Source organism: Fringilla coelebs, assembly GCF_963513975.1.
Source record: "Fringilla coelebs genome assembly, chromosome: 8".
Taxonomy (NCBI): Eukaryota; Metazoa; Chordata; class Aves; order Passeriformes; family Fringillidae; genus Fringilla; species Fringilla coelebs.
Window position 1 is genome coordinate 27,419,383 of NC_140066.1, and position 20,000 is coordinate 27,439,382.

Here is a 20,000-nt window from a genome sequence, read left to right on the forward strand (position 1 = left end):
CCCTAATGGAAATATCCACTGGCATATGTGGAGACTGAGAGGAAGGATTATACTGTGTTATTGAGTCTATTTCAGCATCAAGGAAACAAACTCATCAGCTGGGGGAATGAATTCCTCAGTCTGTTGTGTTTTAGAAATAACCTATTTAATTACTTAAAAGCATTTTTAAAGTACCTTTTGTTGCATGACAGGACAATGCTGTCTTTCTGATGAATGTCTCTACACAGACTACCACAGGCCATGACATTCCTCTTACCCCATCCTGATTATCTGAAAATCTTCTGTGCTGGAGCATCTGCTCCAGGGCAGTTATATAGGAACATCAAATAAATTTTGTGTTTTGTTCCCTGGTGGAGACATTTGCCAGCAAGTTATACAATAAGATTGCGTGAGAAAAGGGTGTTACACCAAATCTTAATGGGATCTCTTCCCCAGGAATAAGAAAATTAGAAATATATTAATGACAGTGCATAAAGGTATTGATGACCAGAAGAAATGGGACTGACTCTTGACATAATTATGTTATCTAAGAAAGAAATCTTACACTAATCTTCAGAAAGAATATTGGAAGGCCACTGCTTAATCCCTGTACATTATATCAGATCCCTAGGTCTGCTGCACTTGAGCTGAAGAGCTCCCATTCTCCTGGGTCTGTAGCAGCTTTTCTTGGGCTGTCCTGGAATTTGGGGCCTGATTGCATGATGGGATAAACCTTCTAAATTTGAGGATCATCTGCTGTTTTGTTTCTCAAACACATTGTTCCTCTACCATAGTTTTAATTCACATTTTACTGCTTTTTTTTTTTATATGAACATGTGGGAGTAGCACTATTTTTCTGATCCTACCCCTAAAGCAGCAGGAGCAATGCATGTTCACCTGTATAGCATTGAACCCCCTTTATCTTTAGCTGAGCAAAACAGAAAACTTGAAAATGAGTTTAAAGGGGACAAGAGAGGCAGGGATCTGATGTACAGGAGATCCAGATGACCCTACACATGCAAAGGTCACACTACCAAAAGGGCTTTTAATCTCTCATCAAGACATCATGAGAGTCTGAGAGATGTACATCAGCCAGTTGAACATAATCTTTAAACAGCCAATTTAAGTTTCTTACTGTTGGTTATCTTGGTGTATTTTAGCATGTTCATCAGAGGGCTGTGAGGCTTTCAGCCTTCCCCTGAAGAAGTGATTATTGCTGACAAATGTGATGGAAGGTTTGTTCATCAGTAAGTGAATATTCATCATAATGAATGACATTAAGTATGCTGATTAAATAGTAGTGGCAATCAGTAAGTTCTAACAAAATTAGCACCAAGTGCCCTGTTTTTTCTCTTGATGACTCAGATCTCTGAAAACCTGTTAGAACTCAATCTCTTTCTAAAGAGTTTCCCTGATTGTTTATGAAGGCGTACCTCAATGCATCAGCGACATCTTGTCCTTGTTCAGCTCCCCTCTGCTCTGTTAGTCCTCAGAAGCTCTCCAGAGCCCCAGGCATGGCTCTTCAGGGGGTTGTTCAAGTGTGCTGGAATGCAAAGTGACCTTTGCTATTAACCAATGCTATGGAGATCAGTGGGAATGCAGCAGAATATCCCAGTGGTAAATCTGGAATCCTTAATTTCAGTTGTGTGTATTTTTCTAAATCACTTGCGCAACCAGGCTGAAGTGTGGGCTCCATGTAGCTCAGCAGGGTAAGCTAATTCAAGAATTGTGAACAAGTGTTACTTTTCAAAGTCTTCTGCAGTTCAAGCTGCATTGTCAGGAATATGAATTGGGAAGATATTTAATGGCATCAATAAGCAATTGAATGAAACCACATAAAATTTAATTCACTTCAAAGATTTTTGTAGCAAATTTGACATCTCACACAAAAGCTTCATAGCACAAAAGTATGTGACAGTGATGCATAATGAAACATAATGTTGTTGCACAATCCAAAGTGTTTGCCAAGGAGCAGAGAACTATAATCTTCACAGAAGAGAGAGATAATAAGTTGTTAATCTATTTATTGTTCTTGTTACTACTATGAGCAAACATCAGATTATTTTGAGAAGTACATATGTATGTGAATATTTGTAATAAATAATTTCTCCCACATTCCATTCCAGGGCAAGATTATTATAATGTGCTGACTTTGGCACAGAACCTGAAATAATTTAGAAGATAAAGCCAGTGCAGAATGTGTCAGCTTGCTTGTTAAAGCAGTGTCCCTCTATGAAGAAACACAGCAAGTATTGTGTGATCATAACTACTGGGCTGTTTCTTGCAAGCATTTAAGATATAAAATTTCTGACTTGTTATTTTTTAATTCTCAAATGAACCAAGTAGAGCTTCCTTTTTGAGAGAGGCACTGGCTCTGAATCTGTTGCTGCATTGCATCTGAGGTCTTTGCTCAGGAGGCTGAGCTGGAGGAGCTCTTTACAGAGAAGCAGGAGTTCCTGGCAGTTTCAGCAGCATGTGCCTGAGTTCTTAGGATGGAGCCAAAAGTGGAGCCAGTGGTTCGTGTTCCTGCCTCCACAAATGCAAAATGCAGTCATGCACTGCCCAGCACCTTACTAAGATGCAGCAGACCAGCCCCAAAAGCCCTGTCCACAACCAGCTCTCCCAGGGCTTGCCTGGTTGGTGGTTGATGGTGGAGAAGCAGAAGCCCCACCTTGCAGACTTTAGTGGTTTTGCAAGAAACCCCAGGAGAACTGCTAGGGTTGTCTTGCCCTGTTCCTTTGCAAAGAATATTTTGATTGCAAGTAAATTAAAGACTCAAAGTCAGAGGCGACATTTTTAAAACCATGAATATATAGTTAAAATAATTTATTATTTTTGGAAATAAATAGAAGTCTTTCTATTGGCTTCATCAAAGGTTGGAATAACAGCAGGATAGTTATTTCTAAGTGCTCTGAGTGTACTAAGGACTGACATTGAGGAGGTCATGGTAGTTATTTGCATGATAGATAATCACTGTGTAAAATTATTAGTGTTAGTATTCATCTAGGCATGACGAGTGACTCAGACTAAGCTTGGATTTTCGTGGACATTAATTGCAAGAAGACTTGTGTTCACCCAAATAACAAATGAGAATTCATCCAGAATAATTTGTATGGTGAACTGGAGTTGGTGAGGAATGGAGTGATCATTCTGTTTTGAAAGTCAGATTTCAGATTTGTTTTCTGTGCTTAGAGAATGGGTTCCAGGTGATGCTGTGCACCTGGTTTAGACACAAGATGATTTATGCATGATTTTTCATTAACTGAATATAAAGAGGAGAAAAAATGGGAATCCATTTTGACTTCAAAAGCTCATTCTATTCATTAGGCTTATAAAACAGTACTAAACTGGTTTTTGTTTCTTGTGGTAAGAAGTCATAGAGAAATGTTGCATTGTTCCCAATCCAGGCAATCCAAAATCCAAATTATAAGCATCATATGACTTTATTTGTTGACCACCAGCTTTATCTGTTGACTGTAGAGGAAACCAGGGGTGATTACAAATCTAAGCTTATCGTATTTGTATTGCATTAGGTAAATATAATAATGGCAGTATTCCCAGGGAAGACTTCCTTGATTTGAAAAACCGTTAATTCATTGTTCCATCCTTTGTATTATTACAGGGCTGAACTGTAGAGCAGATTTTTCTGGGCTGAGATGCATCACTGTTTAATAAAGCAGAGAAGAGCTGCAATAGAGCAACTGAGTCCTGATCCTGTAGATCACTACCTCTGATCAAATTCTTGTATTTGCCCAAACCTGATCAATTTAGATCTTGTTGCCCTTTGCAACTTCCTTCAGCCTCCTACCCTGAGCAGTCAGCAAGGGAGAGGTTGGCCAGGAGACTCTTTTAGAGTGTCAATGGTGGACAACAGGAAACTAATACAAACATAATAGGTAATAAAGGCAGTAGAGATAATTGACAATACTGTCAAAGTAGGTGGCTTTGCATTTCATATCTGAATATTTCACAGGGACTTATAATTATCTGCAAGGTTAATTTGAGATGAAATAATACTGAAATTGATAAAATGTGAAGTGGTGGATATGCAGTTCTCAGGTCTGAGGTCTCAAGTTCTTTCCACTATCTTCTGCACATGGGCTTGTTTTGCTTTCCAGATAATTTGCCTATTGTTTCTCAGGGGATTCCTGAGGGATTTTCCCTCAGGATTTTGGCATGTCCAGTTGGGGCTTCCCTTTTGATCTGTGCAGTAAGAAAAGCCTGTAGCTCTGAAGGCAGCAAGTCCCATGTATGTTTCCAGAGGCACAAGGATGGAAAGACACTCTCGAGAAGCACACAAAGGTCACTACTGCAGTGTCCCTTCAAGAGCTTTATGGCTGATGGAGAAGGGTTAAATGTATTTGCCTGTTGGAGAGTAATACCCAGTTGTCACTGATCGTAAGTAACCTAAACTGCAGGTGGTCTTTGGTATCGACAAATGCAGACTTTATGGCCCATGTTCAAGCTAGTAAACACTTCAGTGCATCTCTGTGTTAGTTGGGCTAAAAATAGACCCTAACTCCAGTGAAATCTACTTTAAGGATTTCTGTGTTTAAATAACATTTCTGTTTTACTATCTGCGCTGTAAGACAGAATGAGTAAGAGGCCGTGATCAAAATAAGTAAAATCCTTATGGAAAATAAAAAAATTTAGGAGAGGGGAGTGATTACAGCAGGCAAGTGTGAAGGCTGAAGGCCAACACTATAAAGATCTGTTTAGATTTGTGTCTTAAAATTATGGCTAGAAGCAAGGAAGCAATATCCTTGCAATATCTGTAAAATCTCAGTCAGCAAGACTACCATTCGCTTGAAATTGCTTCTCTGTGTTTAGATTAATTTTATGGTGCAGGATAGTTACTTTTATGTGATTGTGATTCCAATTAGTGATTCGAAATCAGGACTTCTGCATATAGTTATGAATTGTAGCTGCAAGACAGGGAAATGCAACAAATCTTAGAATAGACAAGCAATCCACCCTTGCTGGCACATTTCTAGAATTTGCAGTTATTTAATCTGTGCATTGTTTCAAACAGTAGCTACCTAAGCTTCAGTGAGCAATGAACCTCTCTGCTGAAGAGCACTACTGATTTAACTTGTGGAAGGCTTACTGAAGTCACGTGTCTACACCTCCTGCTAGTTAAGTATGTGTGTTAATCTGTTAAGATTTATTTAAGAAAATGCCAGTGTCATGGTCCTGCTTCGGGTGGGTTTGCTAGATTCCTGTCTTCCTTCTCCTTGCTCTCCTGTAAAAAGTACTTTGCACTCAATAGCTGACAATGCAAAACAGCAAAATATCATTAGGCAGATGTACTAAAGCACATAGGAGTTCTTGAATAAAGAAAAGGTTTTGCAGATTGAAATACCAAAAGCTAATTATGGGGAGGCAAGACCAGCAATAGAAGTCTTTAATGTGGTAAATCCAGATTTAGGTGATTTCTCCAGCTCTTACAGTGTTGCAAGATGGGGGGGAGCTGAACAGCAAGAATTGATTCTGTGTACTTCTGCATAGTACATACCAAAAGCTCTATTTTTTGGGGTGGTTGCCTGGAATTTGTATTATATTTACCCCATGCAAGCAGGGGTGTTAGTGGAAGGGGTGGGATTCACTTGCATAATTTTTCAACATCTCGAGGCTCTTGCTTATTCCCTGGTGGGAGTGGGAAGGAAGAAGGAAAGTTACTAAAGACCAGTATGGAGAAGTGCTAAGAATATTTCCAAAGAGGTGTTTGGCTTTGGTTTGTTGTTGGTTTGGTTTATTTTTTTTTTTGCATTATTATGAATTCAGGTTGTTTGGTAGGTTTGTCTACTCACACCTATTCTGAAAACTGTGTAGCTGCTAAATTGACATTTTATTAATTCCAGTGCCCAGACGTGAATCTATGCTGTCCCTTTTAATTAATGGCATAAGATACCAATAGTTTGGAAAAGTGTGGTCCAGTGTCCTGTATATCTCAGTAATCTATGCCTACCTTCATCCAGGGAGCTAAGTTGTTCTTTTATAAAAGCAGAAGAAGCAATAAAAGTTTGTATAAAGTCAGAAGAATGTGTGGACATCTGCTCCAAGAAGGACATGTAAGACAGGTTGTGGTAATAAAATTATTTCTGTGTTTTTATCTTTGCAGGGTCTGGCTCTAAGTATTGAACCACTTGCAAATGTGGTTAAAATAACCCAAAGGGAAGAAGGGAGGTAGAGTGTTTCTATTGTAAGGTTGTCTACAGAGAATTTTTTATAAAGGTTACTCATCCTAAATTGTAGCACACGGAGTATTTTCTCTTTCTAGAACTACTCTGAATGGGGAAATGGAGAGAGAGAAAAAGGTTCCTTACATACATTCTTGGATTCATGATTTTTGGTGTACTGAGTTAGGCTCTGTGCTGTGCTCTGCATCTTGTAACAATCGCCCACTGCCCGTCATGTAGCAATGTACAGCCCAGTTCTGCCAGATCTGTTCTGACTCCTGGGAAGCAAAGAACAATTTGCACATCCACACGTAAATGTTGCAAACTGCAAATTACACAGGAGCAAATGAATCCCTTTTTGCATCTGTTTCTGTGAAAGGTTTGATGTTCACATTTATTTATATCCCCCAGTCCTTGCCAAGTGTATGATGTAATTTCCTAACTTGTGGCCTCATGACTACCTACTGATGTTATTCCATTTCAGAAATAGCATGAATGAAATACAAACTTTGTACACCTAAAAGAAATCTTGTCTTGTCTGCTTCTTCCACCTGTCATGTCTCTGCATCAAAGAAGATGCTGCTGCCATTGCTGGCTTCAGAGATCATATGGTGAACTGCTGCTTCAAGGACAGTTCCTGTATAAATCATTCTGTGAGAAATACAGAATACCTTTTCTCTTTTGTGCATAAATATATGTTGTAGCTTCAAGGTTCAAATACATCCCAAGACACTGGTGCATATGGTTTCATCCATTTACATGTGCATTTAAGTTGGTGCAATAGCCTCCCATTTCTTCAGTTGAAGGGCTTATGCAATTTTAAATCCACTGCCCTTGTAAAAACAATAATTTTATGGTTTGTAGCTGTGTGGCGTGTGCACAGTAGGCTAAGCTGATTGGAAACACCAAGGTTTCCCGTGAAGCTGGTGGGATTGACAGCCACAGCTTGATGATGAAGACAGATGGAAATCTGCTGTGTCTGCAGGCTGTCATGCCCAGCAGGTCTTAAGGCTGCAGCTATGTGAACACCAGTCACACAGCAAAGCCAAGGCCCCAAAGCCCTGGTTCCTGGAACTGGTGGGATATGGAGGAATGAAGACAGATTTCCCTAAATACCTGTTGTTGTTAAGCTTCTTGGTTTGCTGCTTTGGAGAGCTAATGTTGATATTAGGACAAGCCACGATTAGTGCAGCAATCCCATGGAGGTGAGGAGTTAATCTAGGTATATTTCTCATGCTTTTCCCAGGGAAGGTATAAGCAGCATCTTCTTCACTTCTGAGTATGCTTCACTTCTTCACTGCTGAGTACGTGTCAGGTAAAACTGCTGTCACTTGACATTGCTTGTGTGGAGTGACTGTTCCATCCCTCCATCAGCTGGGCCAGGGCAGGCGATGGCCAGGGTCAGTCAGTGGCTGGATTTGGTCTTGTCTCTCCTGAGATACTGGGATCTAAGTGCCAGTTTTAATCACTATGAAGAAGTTTTCCCTTACTTGTCTGTATCTTTTATGACAGATAGCTAGAAGTGGCACATTTTTTTCAACCAAGTATAAAAAAATTGTTGTTTCATGCCCATCACTCATCTGCAAGAACATTTAGAAAAATATGTTGTTCTCATTTTCCTTTATGTTTCGCATATTTTTGGTGGTTTGTTGTTGTTTTCACCAGTTTTAAATACAAGTATGGACCATGTAAATAGGAAATATGCGTTTAATCCCTTTATATTATCTCTTTTTTTAAAATCATGCAGTTGTAGTTACTAAGTATGAGAGAGTGTAATACAATTGTTACCTTTACATAATAATATCCATGTTTTGGTAGCTGGCTTTAGTCTCTCCATCATAATTTAATTTTAGGTTTGCAGTTTGGACTTTCTTAGCTTTTTAGTCTTACCTGTACAAGATATCTTTAGATGTAGTTAAGAAAAACAGTCCTTGTTTTTGTTTTGGTTCAGACCTATAACCAGAAGATAATTGTCAGGAGAAAGGAAGAAAAGTATACAGCACCTTATGAGCTGTTTTCTTATAAACCAATAGAACTTACCCTAATAGCAGAGCCCAGGCACAGCTCTGGGCTGTGTTCCAGGGAACTGCAGAGCTCTCTGCATGCAGCAACCTTGTACCTTGCAAACTGGAAGGCAAAGCATGTCTGACATTACAAGAAGCAGATATAAAGGCATTAAATTAACATTTAATTTACTGCATTGGGTGTTATTACTAAGTCAAATGTACAAACTGAGCTCAGCTTGCAGTGAACAGGTTGATTCCCTAATACAAAATATGTGTGCTCACATAGCTCTGATGGGCTGTGGGAGACCAGCAGGAGGGAACTGGTATTCTCAGTGATTTTAAGAAATGTGTATTACTAAACCCTCAGGGAACTATTTGTGTGATGAGGGTCATAAAACTCATGGGATACTTCAGTGGCTGAACCAGTGCCAGGTCAGGCTGCTGTGACTGAACTTGAGTACTTTGAGTACTTGAGTACTTTGAGTACTTAATGCAACTCTTGCAAGGGATCTCAGCAGCCCCAGTGGAAGCAGGTTTACAGAGCTCTGGCATTGTTCTTTCTGGTCCCTGCCTTGCTATATGGTGCCTGTTCACTTCTCATGCTTTCAAAGGCCCTGGTAGTGCATGTGTGTAGTGCAATGCAGTTTGCTGGGGGTGTACTCTTGTGACTTCCCTCTCTGCTCATGGGCTCATCCAGACTCTTAGAAAGGATGAGCACAAAAAAAAAAAAGGAATCAAGCTGGATGTTATAGTATTAAAGAATTGATGAGTAATTCATATCCACTGAGTTTTGACTGCATGAGGAATAATTTGATAATCAAGGTCTGGAAAAGAATCCATTAAATAAACCAGAGACCAATGGGAACTAGTCTGTTGTACGGCAGTATGTGGGAGGAGAAGGAAAGCAGATATGGAATATTTAAAAATGGGCCATTCAATGTGCCAGAGATCTGATGCAGCCAATAATAACTCACTTAGCATTGCTAAAAAAAGATAATAATCTTTTAATGCAAAAACCACAGCACACAATACCAGCTGAACCCATTTCAGACGTCATGAAGAGGGATGCAGATGCATTGATCAAGGGAGTGAGAGTTGGTGGTTGCCTAGGGACCAGTGAGCCTGACCTACTTCCCAAAGAAGAGGCATATGCTGGTTTGGATGGCTTACATGCTGATGTGGCATTTCAGAAATGCTGAATTTCATGTCTCTGGGGAAAAATCTTCTGAGCAAACTTATTGAGAAGAAAAATTTAGAAGTGAATAACTTAAATTGAGATTTTTGTAAAGAAACCTTGCAGAATATTTACTACACTCTTCCCACTCAATAACAGAAAAATCAACAGGGATGTTCTCTCTGGGAAGTATAAACTAAAATCTATGGCTTATGGAAGAATTTAGATACTTCAGAAGAATGACACTAGAAAGGACTGAGACCCAGTACCCGATAAAGGCTGTACAGGAGCTAGAATTGATGCAAAAAAAGCAGAACTGTTTGAGAAATATCTTGCTTTCCAATAAATATTTCATTTATCTTTGGAAAAGAGCAGAATAACCTTGTTGTATTGAATCAAAAGGATACAGTACATTGAAGTCAATATTTAGTGAGACTATGGTAATGTTTTTCCTAGTAGAACTGCACTAAAAATCAACCCATCTGGTTACCTGCACCAAAGAATCTGAAGTTGGATCCAGAAATTCCCAGACATTTTTGCCATGAGAATGTAATTAAAAAATCATGGAATGTGGCAAAAAAATTCAAACTGAAGAAGAAGGGATAAGTGCTGGAACATAATGACTGGAATTGTCTGTGTAGCTCTGGTGTGATTAGTCTGATACAAGCAAGGAAAAATATTACAGGAATTTTTAAAGTGAATAGATAAAGACTGAAGAGGGTAGAAGTGTAGTTGTTTCTGTCAGTGTAATCTTCTGTTAAAAGGAGTTAGCTGATTTCCCCCCCCCCCAAGATTTTTTTGTTTTGTTTGTTTACATATGTATATAGATAATGAGATTTCCTGTTTGCCATGTATTTTGCTTCATATTTCCCAGGCCTTTTATTTTTAGGGAAGAACCACATTATCTGTACAGCAAATTCTTACTGTATTAAAAGCCCCAAACTTTGAAATGTCTGAGAAGCATTGGCAGTAGTGAATTTCTTTCAAATAGAAATATTTTCATAGAAACTTGGAAACAGTCTTATTCAGCAATTCTACCAACAGTTTGGAGTAAACCTAGATGCTGCTCCCTAGAAGCATAAAAATTGCTGCAGTTTTGAATAACAATATTGTAACCTCAGCTTGTGCATCAAGCTGGGCCCTTGTTAACACAATATCTTCTAAAGCCAAATCCAAAGTAGTAAGTACAGAAAAAGATATTTGAGTTAAATTTGCACTGCAACAGTAAGGGAAATGAGATCAAAACAGTGGCATTTTGTAGAAAGTCTTGCTTCCACTCAAATACATGTTACTGGGTTAACAAGGTGAAGCCTCCCAGGCTGTGGCATGCAGGGTAATGTGGGGTGAGCCAGTGGCATGTCCAGACTTAACTTTGCAAACCTGTGATTTTATGCAGTGTAATGAGGAGTGGAAAAGGCAGATGAGGCAGTGTCAGGACTGAAGCAAAATTTACAAAAGGAGAAGACTGAAGAAGCAGTTCTCAGGTAAAGATAGGAACTCAAATTGCATTTATCCAGTAGGGAGGCAGTGAAAGGATTAAAAAAGTGAAAATGGTGAAAAGTAAAATCTCTCATCATTCCCAACTGCTTTGCTCCCTCCTCCACTTTGATTTGTGGCTCATGAACACACATTTTTGCTAAAATCCTTTTCCTGTTCCTATTTGTGTCATGGAAATAATCTGATCACCAGCAGTCAGCTGTGAGTACTGGCTCCTCACTCATACCACGGCATCATTTCCTTTTGTGTTGCCCATACCTGTGTGAGAACTGAAACCAAGGCAGGTTGAGGATAACCCTGATTTGTCTGTCTTGCTAGAGCAAACTGAGCACCATGTGAGGAATGCTGAGATATTTGATGGTTCAGGCATGCTGGTCTCCAAGCTCTCAGACAGGGGATAACTTGCAGGGGTTTGATGATGCCATAAATAGGGTTGTCCACATGCTGGTGAGCAGCCTGTGATGGGCTGTGATAAAGGTCACAAGTCTGTGAGTGTCTGGATCCTGTGTGTTTACTGTGGCAGTATCACAGGATTGTCTGTAGTTCTCTCTCAGGCTGAAGATATTTAGGCTCTGTAGGAGCATTGTCCACTGCAGAAGTGGACATCCTGTAGATACTGCATATGACTCAGCTGTTTTGTGTTGTCTTTAATGTGGAGGAGGCTCATAACTTAGTGGAGTGTGAAGAGATGTTTATCTAGCTCATACTGAAAGATTATCTTCTCCAAAGTGAATGTGTACATGTCACCACAAAGATTTTTGCTTTCTTTTCCTGAACATTTTATCCTATGGTGAGGGTGAAGCAAATGCTTCTTTGCAGTAAATGTGTAAATGTAATTCCATTACATTTACTCCACTACAGAGCTTCACTGATGTGTAATGTCTGGTGCTTAAACTGACCAAAAAATTCCAGTATTGCTTATACTGGAAGCAACAGAAATGGTTAATTGATTTATTCCACTGCCTTAAATCCACCAATAACTGAAAGTTAGACATATGCTTCAGTGGCTGGGAAGAACTAGTGGCTAAGAAAAGAGTGACATGATTAATTTAATTTTTTTAAAATTATAGTGTCTAGCCTTTTCTTCAGCAAATTTTCAGCTCTAATCATGGATGATAATGCCACTTTGAAGATTATCTTGTGAGGGGGTTTTATAAATATTTGACAAGGAAATCTTAAGTTTGTGGCCCTATTAGGTGTCCAGTTCAGCATTTGAGAAGGCAGATGTTTGTACGCTGTGAAACATCAGATTACAATTGATAAGGTTCCTCTGTGCTTTACCTAAATCAAGTTACACTGAGCTGAATGAGTCTTGAGCTGAAGTTGCTCTGGTGGCATAGAGGATCCTGTGCTTTTGCTGAAGATGTAGATGTTGTGAAATAGTGTGAAGCCAGTGAGCTTTGCCCTGGGGCTAGGAGGTGAAGCATTTGCTGTTGATAAACCAAAATGGTAAATTTTAATTCGGAGCTTTGAAACCTTTCATAGGTAGAACCTCTGTGTTCATATTAGGCTTCTTGAAAACACTGAGATTTTTTGGATACCCCACTAATTTGTTAGATTTAAAGCAGGTTCTTTCTCTTTCTTCTTCTAACAATGCTGTGAGCATCTAAAGGAAAATTTCCTCTGAACTTTTTTTCCTGGGTTCAAGCAGTTTTAGCTTGAGCAGATACTGCATTGCATCCAGCTCATCTGTTGGTGACTGGTGTTTGTAGGCAGCTTTCTCTTTGCCTTCTCTTTTTGCAGTAAATGGCTGCTGCGCCTCCCTGATGGGGTCTTTTTAAAAGTAAAAAAGATCAGTGTGTGTACAGAGTACTTCAAAATTACAAGAGAAATGAATCTACAACATTATTCTGTTGAAGAAAAGTTGTATTGTTGGTAAGCACTCCCCACTGTCTGCAAGAAAGTCCCACGCTGGAACAGAGAGGGTACAAGGGCAGTATTGTTTGTGAGTCCTGGCATAAATCTCTGTCCTTGCTGCCCCAGCACACTGGAGCAATGCAGAGGCAATTGCTTTAGTGCAGCAGGCAAATTGCTTTGTGCAAGCAATTCAGCTGCTGCTCATGAGAAACAGAACTGCAGGAGCTGTTTGACTGACTTTCATATAAATGAAGCGTGATCAGAAGACGTTTCTGGTGGAGTTTTGAGTCCCAAAGATTTCACACTTCTGCGCTGCCCTGTGCAGATGCCAGGGTACTGATCTTGAATGCTGGCCCAGAATTCCCAGAGAGTCAGTGTTCAAGTGCTGGATGCAAGCTAAGAGACCTCTACAGATGGTTGCAAGGTGGTTTTTTAAAACACTTTTGGGAATGTGAGAGCTGGCACCAAAATTATTTTGGAATGCAGTCCGTCAGAAAGATGTGATGTAAACCAGATTTCTGTGTGCTGTTACAAGTCAGTACAATATTAATCTGGTTGAATTAGTATGATCATTACTTTATAGAGAGTGCTTTATGACTTCTCACTGATTTTTATGGAAGCCTCTGAAACATGACAAGGCATAACAATATTTTTTGGAGATGAGCTGAATTTGTACACTGGAAGAGAAAGCACTTAAAGGGCTGCCTTCCTCACTGGTGTGAATTTTACAATTTCACTGGAAAAATGGCTGCTTAGCTGACTGTGAACTGGGTCAAAATGCTTGTCTAGCAAATCTCCATTCATTTTGATGATGATCTAAGAACCAAGGCAGGGAACTGGAAATACCTCTACCAATTCATGTCCTGGGTAAAACCCTCTATGAATTTCTTGGCTAATTTTTATGCCTTCACGTGTCTTATAAATTACTCAGACATATCTGTAGCTGTAAAATTATTTGGCAAATGTACCTTTTGTGAACTGGGACATGGAGTGTTTTAAAACTTGAAATGGCATCTTTGGTAGAAGAGGTTAAATGCTGAACATTAGAGAACTTAAGGGAGATTCAGAGCTTTGCAGAGGCTTGGCAGGAAGAGGATGCTCTTTTATGGCACAAAATCTAAATCAAGATGTATTTCTGTGTCCCAAAGTGTCATCCAAATCACATGCTGCAGCTTGTCTCTTTCCGGTAATGCTGTTTGACATATTGTCAGCAACACCGAGTATGTTTTTTCCCTTCCTCACTCTCTGTGTGTCAACACATTTACAGCTGTGATTAAGAATCCTCTGTTTAATGTTTCATAAGTTTTTGGGTTACCTTACACTGAAATAAGCCAGTCTTCATCTGAGAGCACTAAACTGCATGTACATCCCATAGCTTTTTCAAAATAAAAGAACTGTTGAGAATGAACTATATGTAAAATAATAGAATCAAGTGTGTACACCTAGGGAAAAGGTTGGTGAGAAAGCTGAAGTTGTGTAGCTGAGTGGGAGTTTACTTCTACAGTATGTTGAAAAATGTCATAAATGTATTCACAAATTGTTTAAATTCTTTAGGGAGGCTGCAGGGTTTCTAACATGGCATGTGAAGATTTACTGCCATCTACTGTGCAGTTGAACACTGATTATGTGTAACAGATAAAACAAAAGGAATGAATTGGGTTAGTGTACATTTTTTGGAAGGGGGGCATGGGTTAGGATTTAAGGTATTATCCCAGACAGACTGTGGGGTTTGAAGTTCTGGCTGAGCAAGGGCAGGGTGATGATGCAGAGCAGAATCTAGTGCATCAACTTCCAGACTGTGTGTGTGACCAAGTGGCCAGGCACAACCCTGGGCTCTCCCAGCCGGCACTGCAGCTACAGATCTGAGGGGTTTCTTTAAAGATGCCCTGCAAATGTTAGAAGAACCTGCAGCTGTTTCCAATGGATCTGTCTTTTATTATCTTCATACGGTAGGTACTTATTCCTAAAAACCCCACTGAAGGTGATACCTCTTAGCACATTTATACAAAATAGACTCTTAACCAGAGATAGAGATTTTTTAACCCCAGGTAGAGTAGTTAAATTCCTTAAAATTTCTGCATGTTTTGTTAAGATAAAAGGCAAAATGCTGACTGAGAAATAGTTGAAGCGTCTCAATGCTCTGGCAAGGAGGGAAAACCTAGTAAGTGGTTTCCCTTGGTAGTGGTAGAAACCTTGTTAGTTACTGCCCTCCCACCCTTAATAGGGAGCTTTTGAGCTTCTCTCACAAACGTTTTGCCATGATATGTGACTTTTTACTCCAGTGTGAATCTCTCTTTAGTACATAACTGAACGGGCTTCTGTGCTCTTGCATCCTGCAGCTGGGGCTGTATGTCCCTTCATGTGGGCCAGGAATGCAGCCCTTCAGATTACTGAATTCCTGTGCCACTCTCAGGCCAGTTGTCTGCCTCCTTAAACCTGCTTCTGGCTCTGCCCTGCCTCTTGTTCATGCAGGCTCGTTCCAAAATTTGGAAGATGCTGGTTAGGTGTCTGTTCTGGCTGCTGAATCCATAGCAGCTTGGCAGTGGAGGGGAAGCAAGTGGGTGTTTAGATGTGGGTGCTGCCATTGAGACTTTCAGGATCATTATTTTACTTCAAACTTTTGCTAGACAAGTCTTTGTAAACTAAGAGAAAGATTAAATGGTCCTCCAGCATTAGTGGATCTTTTCCTTACATCAAAACCATGCATTTCTTTTAAGAATTAATTAAGCCTACAATTAGAATTGCAATTTAAGGCAGTTCTAGGCAATGAGGAAGCTGTGGTGAACTGATGAAGAAACTCAGGCTGTTGTTAAATCCTTTTCTCTTCCAAGCAAAAAAGTCCCAGGCCTTCTTCAAGTAAATAGGTCTTTGCCTATTCAGATTCAGATTTTATCCTAAATGTTATTTAGGATAAAAACTTAAAGCTGAGTTTAATATATAGAAAAAAGCCCACATAGGTTTATATTGCTGCAGTAGAAGGAATCATTTAGGGAAGTATTCAGAAGGCTTCTTCTACCTTTTGCTTCTTGCAAGATTGTAATTTTTTCTGAAAAATTCTAACACATGGGCTTGCCAGCTGTGCTGTACCTCAGTGCTGTACCTTGTAGTGTTTTGGCAGTGTGAGAAGTTCTCATTTTCTGCTGTATAATTTTCTTCTACTCTGTAGGATCAGTGGTATTGGTCTTATTACAGCTGTGTGCAACCACAGCTCTATTGCATCTAGTTTTATGTCCTTCACTGTAACAGTGCTCTAAATTCTGATAGTAATAATGCTAATTATATTAAGAAGGAAAACAAACAGGGTGGCATTAGTAAGGAGTCCTTTTTCACACTTCCAAAGCATCATTACAACTATCTGAAATTTCTTATTAAAATGCCTCAAAAAAATTGCATCTCTCTCCTCTCCCCCTTTCTACCATTTTGTATTATCTATTCATCGTAATTTTTCTAGCGGTTTGCTACAATTAGGAAAGATTTAGAAGGATAAAATTGTCTGATCTAACTGAGGCTGTTCCCTTCTTTCTATAGAGAGTTGAATGAGTCTTTGTAGTCCTGTTGCTGAATCTCTGACAGATACAGGTGCATGTCAGTTGTTAATTTAATTTCTCTGTACTCACTATCAAATTTCCTGATAGATCACCCCTGAGGCCTGTAAAGCCTGTTTAAAAAAATCCCACTGCTTATAGAAAACAGATCCTGGGAGACTGATGACACATTCAGATCACTGTGAATCATGATGTGGAAAAATAGATTTTTCTGGATTGCTTTTAAGAGTTCTGCTCAGCTTTATCATAATTAAGGCTTTTCACTGTGGTATTGAAGTTCAGTGTGAAGCACACAATAACTAGTATATTATTAATGCAGTTTGCTCTTACTCTGTCAAAAGAACACCTCAGGGTGCCTACTATAAATGAGATCCTAAGATCATGGTAGGGCTTGTGCCTTTTTGTTTATAACCATAAAGGAACCAGTACAGTAGAAGTGCCAGTGTGTGTTTTTTTGCTGGGTGACTTAATATTGTGCTATTTCAAATAGTGCTACTTAAAATTGATGGGTATTTTTAGTGGCATTTTGAGTTTTCACATTTAAAACACAGCAGTGTGGAATTTGGTCATTTGTGGGGAGGATCTACGGCATCTGCTTATCTTTTCACTCTTGCTGTGCACCCTGCTGCTCTAAAACCTGTGATTCCTTGGAGCAAATCGGGGTTGTAAGATGCAGATGTAGAAAAGGGACAAGGATTCTAATCCCGAAGGAATTTGGCTTTTTGGCAGTCACCATAGGCAGACAGGTGTGGATGACTTTGGAGCTGGCTTTAGGTCTGTCACTCGATAGGGCTGCTAATGAGCTGTTTTATGCTTCCTTGCTGTAGTGGATGATGTTGTAATTCCGAGGGTAGAATCAGGTTTCCTTTCGGGAGTATTGTCTGCAGCTCCTCAAGAGATCTCTGCCCAGGATCTTTCATGGAGCTGTAGTTAAAGTCTTTTCTTCTGCACACATATAGTTATTCTTTTAGTAAATAGCAGTGCCCACCCAGATACTGGTATGCTCAAGCATAATGCAATGAATTACTTTCTTCATGCCTGATGGGAGGGAATTCCACAGCCTAATTGGCCGCACAGAGCACTGAGCAGGACCAGAGCATGGGGAATGCTGTCTTGCAAATGACAAAATGCTCCTTTACAGTCAGATGCAGAGCGTGTCAAAGTCTGTAATGAGCCTGACTGAATGTTTAGCAGTGTAAAGGCATGGAAGTTTGAGAATTACATTGAAAAATTTAATTCTGTCACTAATTCTGTCACAGTGGTGTGACAGAATTGCATTGTAAATGCACTGAGGCTCCCATGTGACCATTAACAGCATCTCCTCAGATCTCTAATATGTTACAGCAAATGCCCAGAGGAGGCTGAGTCTGTGCTGCTGAGATCAATAAATATTTTATCTTTGGGTGAAAAGAATGGTGGTGAGGAATACAGCCTGTAGTGCTTTTTGTATTTACCTTTGCTTTCCAGCAGTTGAAAGCTATGACACAGCATACTGAACATTTTTTTTTGTTTGCTTACTCAAGAGTATGAAAGCCTGACTAAATATGTGTCATCTCTGAAACACAGCCTTAGAAATAAATCCAAGATTTTGCCCCTGAAGTTGAAGGAAATTTTTAAAATAACTTCTTTTTTATAAATTTTTTTTTCACTCTTAATTTTATTTTTTTTTTCATTCTTACACAACAGTGTTTTAAAAGGAGATGGCCAGCTACTTTCAGAGCATTGAACAGTGGTGTTTTGTATGTAACCTTTTACCTTGGGACAAGAAAAAGCAATTGATGAAAAGTTTAAAAGGCTTCATGTGTTTTTTTAATGTGAACAGAAATCAGTTAAAAAGCTTTTATGGGAGTAAATAGTTTTCAGCTTTGGAAAAAGGAAGATCCAGTTTATTTGGAATGCCCCCAAATCTGTCTGTATTCCTAGCAGGGCTTCCCAGGTGTCTTCTGTAAAAGAATCTGACATCAGAGTGCAGCCTTCTCTTGATGTATACTGGAATTTTCAAGTAATGTATGAAATATTTAAGTGTCTCTGAGTAATCCCCCACTGCTCTGCTGCTCTGTGATTATTTAGCCACTGCTGGGGAGGAGGGTAATACTGGAAGAGAGGATTTGAAAGTGGAGGGAAAAGGGACCTTGGATTTTAGTGCAGAAGGCATTGCACTCACAGGGAGAAAGAGGGACAAGTGAGCAAGTGGGCCCCAAGGCTGATAAAGTGGTAAAGAAAAAGAATTGCCTGTGCTGTGAAGAGTTTGAAGGTGAGGACTTTTAAGAGAGGCTTCAAGCCCTGGGATCTGCAGAACCACCTGAGGAGCTCTGTAATGGTGAAGGGATGAGGCCCATGCACATCTTATGAAGGTGTGGGTCCCATTCATTTAGACAGATGATGCATATTGAAGTTCTAGTTGTGACCTGATGAAAAGGCATGGATAGGGGAATGGCAAGATTTGGCATCCAGATGCTGGAGGGAAGAGGAGAGGATCCATGTGGATAGCAGGGTGGGAAAAAGGACAAGCAGGTGGAACTGCAAAAGATCCCTTGCCAGAGAAGATGGTCAGAAGTGGAAGAACCTGCTAGAAGGTTGAGGAGATACACCAGCAGTTTGCTCTTGCCTGGATATTTGTTGAAACTATTTTCAGGTCAGTTTGGAAATATGCACATTGATCTGATACTGTTTTTTACCTGTTTTCTCTTGTGCTGTTTATCCCTTGCACAATATGAATTAATTAATGGTCTTTCACTCAATCCAGTGAAAGACATGGAGATGGGAAGTGCATGTGTTCTCTGTTCCTCTTTTTTTTCCTTTCCCATCAATACTCTGAAAAACCTTTATTGCAGTTTGTTACACTGTTTAACTCTTGTCTCTCTAACATTCTGAAGCCAGACATCCCCATCTAGTGGTTATTCCACCTTCACTCACTAAGTACCAGTTTGGGAAGAAGGATGCCTTGCACACAGAGCAGGAGGACCAGCTGTAGCCCCTTCAGTGCATTCCTTATGGGTGTCTTAAACTGCTGTGAGTCCAGAACAAAGTACTTAAAATTTTTTCCCAAAGGAAATTTTTTTAGTACTTAGTGGGAAAAAATTTGCTGATATATGGAAGGGAATATTTTGCTACTGCTTATGACACAGCAAATACAAATGAAGATGTTTGTCATCATAATTGTATTCAGAAAATAAAGCAGGATCAGTCTTGTTTATTAATAAGAAAATGACAAAAAGAAATAGTTACCAGACATTGCTTTGTGAATTAAATTATTGCATTAAAGTAAAATTGTTGGGACCTTGTAGCACACTTAATAATGCAGAATAATATTTCTGCTGCATGTAACCATTTGTAGCCTTTCAGAGAAAAACAAAATCTCTTGTTTTTCTTGTTGGAGTCCTGCTCCAGAAGGCCTCACCATAACTCCCAGCTGAGTGGCTGATGGGTGTTGGTAGTGGCTGCGAGTCAGGAGCAGTTCAAGGCTGGTCTTTGTCTGAGAGGTGCCCAGGCTGGGGCTATAGTGCAGCCATCTAACCCTCCTTGGCTGTGAGGGAAAGGGCGCCAACAAATGCAGTCAGGCTCTCACAACCTGGGATGGGGAGACATTTTCAGGACCACTTGGGATGGGAGAAAGAGGTGAACTCCTGTTTTATTCAAAGGCAAAGTCAAGGTGTGCACCAGGTGTAAACTCCCATCTTCTCCCTCACAGGAATCTTCATTGTGCTTTCCCCACCATGGGATCTCCTCCACCTGTGGGCAGAGAAATCTCTCATGGACTTCA

At 39.8% G+C, this 20,000-nt stretch overlaps 1 protein-coding gene across 7 annotated transcripts in view; it reads left to right on the plus strand.

Annotated features, from left to right (window-relative positions):
- RBM20 (RNA binding motif protein 20) overlaps nucleotides 1–20,000 on the plus strand; it is a 100,502-nt gene that overhangs the window by 36,524 nt on the left and 43,978 nt on the right. Inside the window, exon 2 of one of the 7 annotated variants that reach the window (XM_084210613.1) lies at nucleotides 2,106–2,228. The exons of the other annotated variants lie outside the window; for them this stretch is intronic. Within the exon in view, the coding sequence (XP_084066739.1) occupies nucleotides 2,212–2,228 (17 nt within the window). The 5' untranslated portion in view covers nucleotides 2,106–2,211. The remainder of the gene's footprint in view (nucleotides 1–2,105; nucleotides 2,229–20,000) is intronic. 7 annotated transcript variants of the gene reach the window in all.